This window comes from Magallana gigas, chromosome 10, assembly GCF_963853765.1.
Source record: "Magallana gigas chromosome 10, xbMagGiga1.1, whole genome shotgun sequence".
In the NCBI taxonomy this organism is placed as follows: Eukaryota; Metazoa; Mollusca; class Bivalvia; order Ostreida; family Ostreidae; genus Magallana; species Magallana gigas.
Window position 1 is genome coordinate 22,748,553 of NC_088862.1, and position 12,655 is coordinate 22,761,207.

At 32.3% G+C, this 12,655-nt stretch overlaps 1 protein-coding gene across 1 annotated transcript; it reads right to left on the minus strand.

Moving 5' to 3' along the window:
- Positions 1-2,280: 2,280 nt before the first annotated feature.
- Positions 2,281-4,667, minus strand: LOC105325863 (uncharacterized; the record flags this gene model as incomplete). The annotated part of the gene is made up of 1 exon (XM_066073155.1): positions 2,281-4,667. A coding segment is annotated over one exon (996 nt), but the record flags the coding sequence as incomplete, so codon positions are not given.
- Between the last annotated feature and the right edge of the window lie 7,988 nt (positions 4,668-12,655).

Genomic DNA, 12,655 nt, shown 5'->3' on the forward strand with positions numbered 1-12,655 from the left:
GTTAAGTGTACTTCAGACTTTCGTAATTCAATTAAAATGCACATTAAAATAAGTTCTATAATCAAAACTCGCCTACCAACTTTTCATTAGAAATCAATTTCGTAAACTTATTTAGATTTCAGCAAAGTGAGAACATCAACAACAAGTTGATGCAGCTAAACAGTGTCAAATTAATTAGAGTTTATCTCGTCAAATGATCTGTTCTGACGATTGATTTTATCATGTTAGGTGTATAAAACATATGTAAATTTCTAAATATAAATGCATGGTAAAATGGAACTTTTCACCTCTTTGATAATCACTTAGATAAAATATCTGTTAAAAAAGAAAGTCAAGTGCGTTCTAGAATGGAAAAAATCAATTAGTAAGATAACTATAGAGTGGCGAAAGCTTCAACGCATTATTACCATTCAGGTGGAAAAAAATACAAACAATTAACCGCATAATGATATTTATGATACACTTTTCGCAATTTTAAAAATATTATGCAATTTAGTCCTTGAAATGAATACGTATTTCACATCTTTTTATCACGTTCCAACTGATACATGTAGTATTTTTTATCTGAAAAAAAAAACACCAACAAAATTTCATGTAACATGTATATTCAAAATTTTGACTGAAGAAGTCGTATGTACTCTAACCTTGAATAATGAAACAATTCAAAAGCCCAGACAAACAACTAAGAATTCTTCTGAAATAGTTTGAATAACAGACAACAAAGTGGTTTAGCCTGATATTTCAGCATTTAAAGATTATTTAAAATAAATTCTACATGTACATTCTAAATTATGTGTACATGAATAAACCAAAAAACACTCAAAACATGTGTTTGTCTCATTTTTTTACTTGACTTGTATTCAAACCGCTGAACAAGACAAACTTGACAGCAAGACATTTTAAGGAGCAATGTTGAAATAAAATCTCATTTTTTAATTTGTGCAAACTGAAAACCCGTGGGAATCAATGGAACTGACTCCTACATCGTTTTCTAATTCGTCAAGCAAAGTAATTTCTTTTTATTGCCATCTTACAGGTCAAGTGTACTTTGTTTTGTTATAAATCGATGGAGAACTGGGGATCTGGTTGTCAAACCATCAAACCCTATATAAAGGATTACATGTAAAACAACAACATGAAGAATGGTCAAGTCTAAGTCTCTCTCTCTCTCTCTCTCTCTCTCTCTCTCTCTCTCTCTCTCTCTCTCTCTCTCTCTCTCTCTCTCTCTCTCTTACAACGTAGTGTAAACTTAATAAACTTGATAGCAAAGTTCTTATCAGAGTAGTAATGATAAAAAAATTAGGTACTTTATATGCTTTCCATTCCCAATAGATCAAGTCAGAACGATTTTTTTAAATGAAAGGAAGCTTTGGTTGAACGCATCATATTCTCGCGAGAGTTCTACGTATTTCCGCTTCGTGTTTTTAATGACTGTATGCCTGCTCTCCCCATTCTCTGTAACCTGATCTACAAGATCAAGGTCTGTACACAGGATTTTTGTATATGCTTTTTAAGTTGTAGATCCTGTTTTGTCCTTATCTGCCAGTTTCTTCTTTTTTAGCATTGGTAAGGTTTAAAAAAATCGTGTTAGTTATAAATCTCGCGTCCCACGAGATTTCATTAAAAAAGTAAGACTTCCGGGAACAAGACGTTCACATGGTTTTCATTCTCTATGATATATAAAAAGTAAGGTGTTAGTTTTAAAATAAATTAAAAAATATAGGTAAAAGGTAAGGAAAAGAAGTTTTTCATTATTGATACTTGCAATTAAACCTCTTTACTCGAATTTAATCATTTAGCAGATCCTTTTCTGTTCTTACCTTTTTGAATTTGGATTTGGATAAATCGAAGAGATAAAATATGATTTCTTTCGTTCGAGAGACGAATTAGACAGAAACCAATTTTAAATTGGTATATTAATGAATTAATCATCCGGAAATATAAGGTTTTCATTCAAATACCTGTTTGTGTCACCTGGTTCTTAAGAACCGGGTTATTAGCAAGGCTATATAAATAATTGCCCAGGTGTTAAATACCAGTTTAGGACGACACCTACAGCGGAAAGTTTAAATTTTCAGAATTGTTTTATTAACATATATAAATCATGTGATCCAAGTTTATGCAATAATTATGTTTATCCATAATTGATAATTTTCAAAATAGACCATTACTGCATATAGCATTATTTCTCACTCATGAAATAATTAATCTCTATCCGCTCAAAATTGAACCACCTGAGCCCTTCATCTTTGTACAGCAAAACATCACATAACAAATAGGTATGTTGCACTCTGCCACTTTTGTGACTTTATTGTTAACCAAATTTGGTTTGAAATAATCAGGAAAATGACAATAGATGATTATATAACAATAATTAATAAGTTCATAAAATTATGAATATTTAATTCTTTACCCATAATATTTTACAACTAAAATAATCCATAACTCCCATTACTGATGTAATCAATGATGTGATTGATTAGATAATTTATGAAAAACATAATCCTTGTGGTCTGAAAGCGCCATGCTTAATAAAGAAAAAAGAAAATACACAAAACATTTTCTTTTTTATAAACATGTTCATAAAAAAGGAAGGTGGAGGGGTGGAGGTGGTTTATAGATCGCTTTGAAAATTTTCAATGCTTAGCTATCGGCGTCCTGAAAGAAGTGAGAACCCACGCTATTAAAATGACGCTCCCAAGATTTTACCGCGGAATAAATTCATTGGTTACCTCCGGCGACGTTGATTTTGTATCCATATATGAAGATGCTGTATAACTTTGACAATACCGCAGGAAAGATAACTCTCGCGAACTTAACAGAAATCATCAATATGCATAAAATATTTTAAGAAATCTTAAAAATCATTTATCCATAATTGATAATTTTCAAAATAGACCATTACTGCATATAGCATTATTTCTCACTCATGAAATAATTAATCTCTATCCGCTCAAAATTGAACCACCTGAGCCCTTCATCTTTGTACAGCAAAACATCACATAACAAATAGGTATGTTGCACTCTGCCACTTTTGTGACTTTATTGTTAACCAAATTTGGTTTGAAATAATCAGGAAAATGACAATAGATGATTATATAACAATAATTAATAAGTTCATAAAATTATGAATATTTAATTCTTTACCCATAATATTTTACAACTAAAATAATCCATAACTCCCATTACTGATGTAATCAATGATGTGATTGATTAGATAATTTATGAAAAACATAATCCTTGTGGTCTGAAAGCGCCATGTACTTGATTGATTCTAATTAAATCAAGTTCAGACCCCAAGGAGGGAGGGAGAAAATTTTAAGTGGCAAAGTGCATTCCTATACCTTTAAAATGGACTAATATTTGCCAGGATATACATATGCCTTACAAACTTTAGTCCCATCAACATGCAAACACATACAAATACTATTCATGCATGGGTAAGGATATACATATGCCGCACCCAAAAAGATGTACAATGTAACATAATACTTGTAATATATAGTAATCATAGGTAGGAACATACATATGTCTAACCCATTCAAAGCTTTGAATGAAAATAAAAACTTATATTTCAAATTATTTTAACGCATTATAAGTTATCAAGAAATATACATATGTTCCTGAATAACAGTGTATATCCATAAGTTCACAGTCAGTCTTTGCTCTCTCTATACTAGATTAACTGGTCTAATATAACTTTTGAATGCATCTGATTTCCATCGACCTAACAGTCTAATTTTGCTGTCACTCATACCAATGTCCGCACAGTGCGACGCCATGCCTATCCGGAAAGAATGGCTAGTAATGCGACTCATATCCAACTTTGCAAATGATAGACAGTTTTTTAATACCGCCAAAAGTTTACCCCTGGAAACTGGAATATTTGGTACATAACAAAAAAGTGGCCCATTTTGTACTCCTCTTAACTTAATGTAGTCTTCTAGGCATTGAACTGGACAATACTTTTTGTTACTTGCCGAGTGAATAGTGAGAAAAAATGGTTTGCCCATGTGATGTTTATATGTAACAAATTTGATAATTAATTGATCTTGCTGCCTGGAAATTTGATTAAACAGAATTAAATTTTTGTTAATTACCTTTTGACATGATGTTATTTCCCCAACTCTCAAGAATCCATAAAAGGCCAACAAAAACATTGCTTTAAACAAGGCCTTTTCAAATGCATTGGAAACTGTAACTGGTAAAAAGTCACAAATTTGATGCAAAATATTTTTTGTAATAGGTATTCTAACATCTTGTGAAGGTTTAAGTTTGCTTGTTGATAAGAGCAATTTTTGTATTAAAAAAGACGAGCATGGATCCCCAAAACTGTTGAGCTTATGGATGTAACTAATAGCTGAGAGATATGATGAAATAGTTGTTGCAGCATAGTCCTTTGAAAATAGGTAGGCAACATAATATACCAATATGTGTTGCTTCACTGGGAACTCAATAATTAACTCGTATTTCTCGGCAAAATCTTTAAAAACTGTCCAAGCATGAGAGTACGAAGCTAAAGAAGAATTAGTAAGGCTCGCATCCAATAGTCTTTGTATGTCACCTCTTAATTTGGAAAGGGCGGTAGTGGAGATATGTTGACTGGATTGCTGTCGGCCCAGGGTGCCAGTTGTAAAAACTGATTTACCTTTGAACGAGAAAGACAATCACATAGTAAATTTTCTTTTGAAGTCAAATGCTGAGCTTTAAAATAAATATTAAACTTCAAGCATATCAATACCAGTTTTCGTAAAAGAAACATGATGTGCTTATCTTTTGCTGTTTGTTTATTAATGACATAAACCAGTGCTTGATTGTCTGTGTTAAACAAAATGCACTTATTAGCCATATATTTTGACCAGACATCAACAGCCAAAACTATTGGGTATAATTCTAAAACTGCTATGTTCTGATTTCGCCAACTGTCATTCCATTCTCCTTTGAACCACTGACTACCAAAAACCGCAGCATACCCCACAGCTCCAGATGCATCTGTATATAACCTTAGTTCAGTTGAACTTAACCATATATCCGGGAAAAACATTGAAGAACCATTAAAATTACTCAAGAAATCATACCAGACGCTTAAATCTTCCTTAACTTGTTTCGTCATCCTAATTCTATAATACTGCTTTTTTACTCCAATGGTCAGATCTATTAGCCTCCTTAAAAAGGCCCTGCCTGGCAACACTACATTACAAGCAAAATTCAATAAACCTATAATTGACTGCAGCTGCTTTAATGTTAATTTAGATTGTTCCATCGCAAACTGGATTTTGTTGACACACTTTACAATTTTTTCCTTTGGTAATCTGCATTCCATTTTTGTTGAATCCAATTCATAACCCAGGTAAGTTATAACTTGGTAAGGACCACATGTTTTTTCAAGTGAAATGGGAACCCCAATATCTGAACACATATTCAAGAATGATTTAAGCTTGTATACACATTGAGTTGGCGATATATCCACAATGATAAAGTCATCCAAAACATGTGATATACATGGTATACCAAGTTTATTTTGTGCTATCCATTGTAGGGCTGTTGAGAATCGCTCAAATATTTTACAAGATGAACTTAGACCAAACTGCAAACATGTATCAAAGTAATATTTACTCTTCCACTTGAACCCAAGAAACTGATACTGAGATTGATGAATATTTATAATTCTAAATGCTGACTTAATGTCAGTTTTACAACAGAAAGCACCTTTTCCACACTTTTTTATGAAATGAATAGCATCTGAAATAGATGAGTATTGAACAAATGACTCATCAGATGGTATGCCATCATTAATTGATTGATTTTCTGGGTATGACAAATGATGAATCATTCTAAATTCACCTGGCTCTTTCTTTTCAACCAAACCCAGTGGTGAACACTGTAAATTGGAAAATGGTTTATTTTCAAAAGGTCCTTGAACTCTACCAGCCGAAATTTCTTTTTGTATTTTTTGATCAATAATTTCTGGTCTTGTAAGAGCCGAATTTAAATTTTTTGACTCTATTCCAGGACATTCTCCAACGAAGCCTAAATAAAAACCCTTTGAAAAACCCTGAACTAAAAAATTAGTTTCATCTTCATCATACCCTGATAACCAATGAGCAAGTCTATTTACCTTGATTGGTGTTGGGCCCTTGCTTGGATGTGCCAAATAATTTTGATTGGTTATATTGTTTCCCTGTATTTGTACTACCTGTTTGGTTTTGATACCTCTGCATGATCCGGTGTGACCCGCCGCAGTTATAACATCTGTGTTGGAAGCGACAAGAAAAGCCTGCTGTACAATTCTTACCTGAATGGTACTGGAAACAGACACCTCTTGGCATAGAGCTATATGACATATCTTTATGACTTTTGTTAGGTTTTGAAGATAGAGCTGTCGTCAGTCTGGCATTAACATATAACTCCATGTGTACATCACCCCATGAAACTTGTCCTTGGGCAACAAGCATCCTAAAATCGGTGTCGTAAGCTTTCCAATTGCCCTTGGCGTCTGCAATATCTCTGACTGATTCTAAATGTTTAGCTAATTTAGCTTGTTGTTCTGGGTATTTAATACAATAAATTGCAGCAAATCTATTCCATGCTGTAAGCCAGTCATGCATGGATGAGAGAGTTACCTCGCTTTGGGAATCGTTCTCTACCTGGTGGATTGTCAGCTTGCCTGGACTGTCACCATCTTCGACTTGTATAGATAACTTACCTTTCTTTTGTTTGTCTTTCGACAAAAGGCTTGCAAATTCTATATACTGGTTTGACCAAATTTTTGATTTAGTTTGATCCGATACCCTTGCATCAATTGGTACTGCTGTACTAACAAATAAGTGTGATCCACAACTACCGCTTCAACTGATTGTTGAATAGCGTTGTCCATATGTCTAGATTCTCTTACCAACCCGTCATTATCATTGTTGTTAGATGCCCCTAGAGGATTTATACTAATACTCCCCTGCGAATTTGATGCACTGTTGCTGTTAATGTTGTTTATCAGCGTTGTCAACTCGTCTCTAATTGTGGCCGTCACCCGCTGGGTCACCTGTGCTGTGATGGTTTCCAGTACATCGGGGGATAAAGCTGGCGAAACGGATAAAGCTGGCGAAACCACTTCCAAGTTCATTGATGTCCTGCGTTTCTTTTGTTTTGAGACTGTTGATGGTTTTGCGCGAGCTTGGCTTGTTCTTTTTGGTGGCATACTTATTCTTGATGACGATAACTAAAAGATATTGGTTAGTAAACAATTGTCAACATCCGGTCTGAATAGATCGGAAAATATATGATAAAACATAAAAATTCCGGAATACTTAAAATTTTTTTTTTTTTTTTTTTTTTTTGTTGTTGTTTTTTTTTTTTATTGTGTAGTTTATTGAATATTAAATGACAAACCTAAGGAAAGCATAAATGAAAAGTAGATTAAAAATTAAAATCCACTAACAACTCATGCATATAAAATTGTTGTAAATAAATTGTAATGTAATAAAATAAACCTCGGGGAAAAAAAAAAAAAAATTAAATTTGTAAGGAAAACACAAATAAATTTGTGTTAAACACAAGTAAATTGTGTTTATTCCAATGCAATGAGATCCGCCTCAGGGAGGCAAAAATTAAATATGAAAAATATCAGGAAAACACAACGGAAGTAAATTGTGATGATTCCATTGCAATGAGATCCGCCTCAGGGAGGCTAAAGAAATATGAAAAATCTCAGGAAAACACAAGTAAATTGTGTTGATTCCAGTGCAATGAGATCCGCCTCAGGGAGGCAAAAATTAAATATGAAAAATCTCAGGAAAACACAAGTAAATTGTGATGATTCCATTGCAATGAGATCCGCCTCAGGGAGGCTAAAGAAATATGAAAAATCTCAGGAAAACACAAGTAAATTGTGTTGATTCCAGTGCAATGAGATCCGCCTCAGGGAGGCAAAAATTAAATATGAAAAATCTCAGGAAAACACAAGTAAATTGTGATGATTCCAGTGCAATGAGATCCGCCTCAGGGAGGCTAAAGAAATATGAAATATCTCTGGAAAACACCAATAAATTGTGATGATTCCAGTGCAATGGGATCCGCCTCAGAGAGGCAAAAATTACATATGAAAATTATAATGAAAACACTGGTAAATTATGCTTATTCCAGTGCAATGAGATCTGCCTCAGTGAGGCAATAAAAATTTGAAAATTTACAGGAAAACACAAGTAAATTATGATAAAACTATGTGATGGATATCAAATACGGGATTCCATTCATTGCTTAATACAAGAAATAAAATAATACTAAATATGTATGTAGATCTACATATATAACGTTATAGATATATATATATGATTACTTTGAAATTACAAGAGATAATCGCCCGAAACTTTAACGCATTCTAGACAAAATAAGTCCGCGCAAACTTCTATAGAGATGAACGTTGCCTTGTTTATTGAGGTGGACGCCGTCAAAAAGAAATTTATGGTCACACGCCTTGAACTTGGGCGAAGGGAAGAGGTCATTATGCTCCCAAAATGAAGCGAATTCAAATCTGTGCAGAGAAGATTTGAGAAGGATATTTACTTCATCCACAGTACTGTTGTAATCAAAACATTGCTTAAATCGTGGCAACAATTTACACACATGGATCTGAGCGACTCCAAATCTATAGTGCAGTACCGATACAAGAGATTCAATATTTGCTGCCAATTCTTCGGAAGACGTCGCACGTCGAACATCATTGCCCCCAACAATTAGAATTATGTTACGAGGTTTTACTTTTTCAATGAAACTCGCATCCTCGCGGAGAATGCCCGAAATAGTGCGACCTCCCACTCCTCTATAAAATATCCTATGATTTGCTCTTAGACCAAGATCTTCACAGTACCTAACATCCTCATTACTTACTAGGAATTGTTGAAAGCGGCGTACAATAGAATGACCCAATATAAGTACTTTATTGGGCTCCATCAGTAAAATAAAACAAAAATATAAACCTTACCGCTTTATAGATCGCTTTGAAAATTTTCAATGCTTAGCTATCGGCGTCCTGAAAGAAGTGAGAACCCACGCTATTAAAATGACGCTCCCAAGATTTTACCGCGGAATAAATTCATTGGTTACCTCCGGCGACGTTGATTTTGTATCCATATATGAAGATGCTGTATAACTTTGACAATACCGCAGGAAAGATAACTCTCGCGAACTTAACAGAAATCATCAATATGCATAAAATATTTTAAGAAATCTTAAAAATCATATTTGTACCTTTAATATGCTAAATATTAAATAGCTGCAGCGTTCTGTTGCTAATTCCTCACCGTGTGTTGTTATTTACTAGAACTATAGTATTGAGCTTTCATTTGGAAAGTAATGAATGGAATTAAAGGAGAATAATGAATTATAATGGAACAAAAATATAAAAAGTTAAAAACGGATGGACAGATAGATAGATAAAAAGATGGATATATAGATAGATAGATAAATGGATGGATGGACGGACGGACAGACGGACAGACAGACAGACAGACAGACAGATAGATAGATAGATAGATAGATAGATAGATAGATAGATAGATATGTATTACTATAAAATGCGACGATATATCCTGTTAGCCAGATAATATAACAAAAGTCCGACAATTCTAACACTTACAATCTAGCCAGTGTTGTCTTTCCTATATGTGTATTTCCATTTTTTTGATGGTTTATGTTTTAATCTTTATAGTTTTCCTTTTTAAATATTTATGAATTAAAAAAAGCCATTGCATTGCATGTATAAAAATATATTTGTGGTTTTTTAACCAGAATTAAAGCGCTCTAAGTTGAAAAAAAAAATAGAAAAATCTAATACCTTACTTTCATATATCATATTTTATATTGACAAAAAGAAAAAACAATATTGATATGAACTAGGCAATTTTGCAACTGTATTCACATGGATAATAAGACAAAATAAATTTATCTCGATACATCTGTCTTAAGCAGATAGGGAAGAAGATCATACAGTTACGTTCTGCTAGTATGTGAACTCCTGGTTTATAAAGTCGTTAGCAAGAGAAGTTTATAAAAGCAAACAGTGTACATTTTCCAATTTTATGTTTGAAGAATAGTTTTATTTACAATATTTTCTGCATCATTTTTGCAGGTATTTTATTTTCAATTTCAATTAATAGAGTATGTGCATTATATTATGTTTTATTTATGTCAAATGTTACTAATGTAATTGTATACGGAGTTTTTTTTTTAAGATTATGACATCTCTTAACCTTTTTTTTTAGAGTAAAGAAACTTCCTTTAATTAAGAAATGAACTCAATGTCTACCCACGTAATACGAGTATAACCTGGGTTGGGGGAATTTACGCTTTATAATCCGCGAAGCGGATTATAAAAAAAGTGTAATTTGATCCAACCCAGGTTATACTAGACAGTAAGTATAACTTGGGAAGATATTGAGTTCATTCCTTATAATTTAATTTTCTGTAATTCGCTGTACAAATTGAGTCCGTTTTACTTTTAAAAATGATATTAATCTGTTCAAAATTCAAACTTAACGTCAAGCTGAATAGTACGTTTTTGACGTTGGTGCATTGTGACGTCACTTGTGACGTGCAAACAAGGTTATACAAATTTATCAAATTTTTTCTATCCAATCAAATGCCGCATTACAGCCAAAATTAAATAATCAATTGTTGTCTCTGCCTCAAATGTTCCACGAATTAGGAAAATAATTGACCACATTTTTTAGTTGTAGAACTATAGTTCGCGAATTTACAATGCATGTATCATCGTCACCGTGAACTTTATTTAGTTCACGAAAACTCATATTTCTTAGCATCAAATAATAATAAAGTCATCAAGTGTAACATACGTAGACTTAATTTTAAATTTAAGGACTACTTGACACTCGCATATATCTTCTACAAATAACAAAAACAACCATACCCCAACCCCCCCAACCCCTACCGCCCCCCCCCAAAAAAAAAAAATTAACAGAACAACCCCCCAAATAAAATGAATTTTTTTTACTAAATTAATAAAAAAAAAGTAAAAGATACGAGTGAAACCATTATCTACTCTTACAAGTGTATATCATTTTTACAGAATATAAACAAAAACAAATAGGTAGAAGTACGGTACTAGTCTTTGAACTTCAAAAAAATATACCAATTGTTTTTACCGTATTCCGTTTGAATTTATCTGAACTAAATGACGACAATTAACTTGGAGTAGCCGAAACATTCATTAACAATATAAACAATACAATACTTGGTAATAAGTAAACATACATTTACATTAATTTTACAAATAACGATTTCGATATATAATGAACCTGACGAGCTTATGTTGCTAATGTTAATACATGTACTGCACTCAAAACTTAAAATTTAATGATACGGACGTTTCTACATGGTCTTGAAAAGTGTCTTCTTTTAAATCTTCAAGGAATAAAAGATGCAATTTTAATGCCTGAATTCAGGTTCATGAAGTTATCTAAAAATGAGATCTATGTCTGTGGCAACCCAACATTAAAAAAGACATACACTATTTTAGTGCTTGACATAATTTTTTAGCTTCTTAATTTTTTAATTGTTCGGCCTAGAGATTCTCTTCCTTTTGGCAGAATCTAACATACCAGTAATCATTTTAATCATACATTAAAAAACATATAAAATTTAGACCTATATCTTGCACACTTTCCAATAAGAATGAAATTTAGAAAAATACACTAAATAAATCTGTTTTACAACACAGACAGAAACTCTGCCATTCAGTCCACTGAAAGGTGACTGAAAGGTAGCTAAATTTTAAGATTGGCAAAGATTTGACTTTCAGTTACATTTCATGAGCTTTCAGCCAACATTCGGCTGACAGAATGCCACAGTTTTACCTTGAGCAACATATAAGTCAAGTATTAGGTTAAGCTCTGATTTTTGTCTCAATTTGACATTTGCAATCAATGACTTGCAGAACGTTTCAATTATATACATTTTGATTACAATGTTCAAGTGATAAAGGACAATGTTGTATCATGAAATACAGGTTACAGAAAAAAGAAACAATCTTCTGAGTTCACATGGTACGAGGTTAAATGCATATTTATTGTTATGAATTTTGTGCAAGCAAATGTTACAGCAGTGACTTTAAGAGCCTCTTATTCAAACATTTTTCAAAAGTAGAAAATGATGAGATAAAACATAGTAAAAAAACAATTTTAATGCTATAAAAAACATATACGTAATATACCAACTGTTATTAAAAAATTGCTCACATTAAAAAAACCAGTTATTACAATATACAAATTTGACTTCCACTTTGAACACTTGTATTCCACCAATTGATAATCATAAATACTATAAAGGATGAAAAACTATTAACAAAATGTTCTTATTTACAACTGTTACAGCATTTCAACATTTTAAAAAAAAATACATGAAATAAGATACGTCTTGTTTCATAATATAAAAAACAAGCAATCTTATAATGTCAATTTAATATCAATAAAATTTGTGAATAAAAGAAAAGCCACAATAAAAAGTTCTAAAAGCTATTTGAATACCATTATGTCTGTCACGCACTGATTAAAATTATAATAATTTATTTTGTATAAATTGATTTTGCAAAAACTAAAATCAAAAAATGATAATGATATGTTATTGTTATCATTTTTTTTAATTT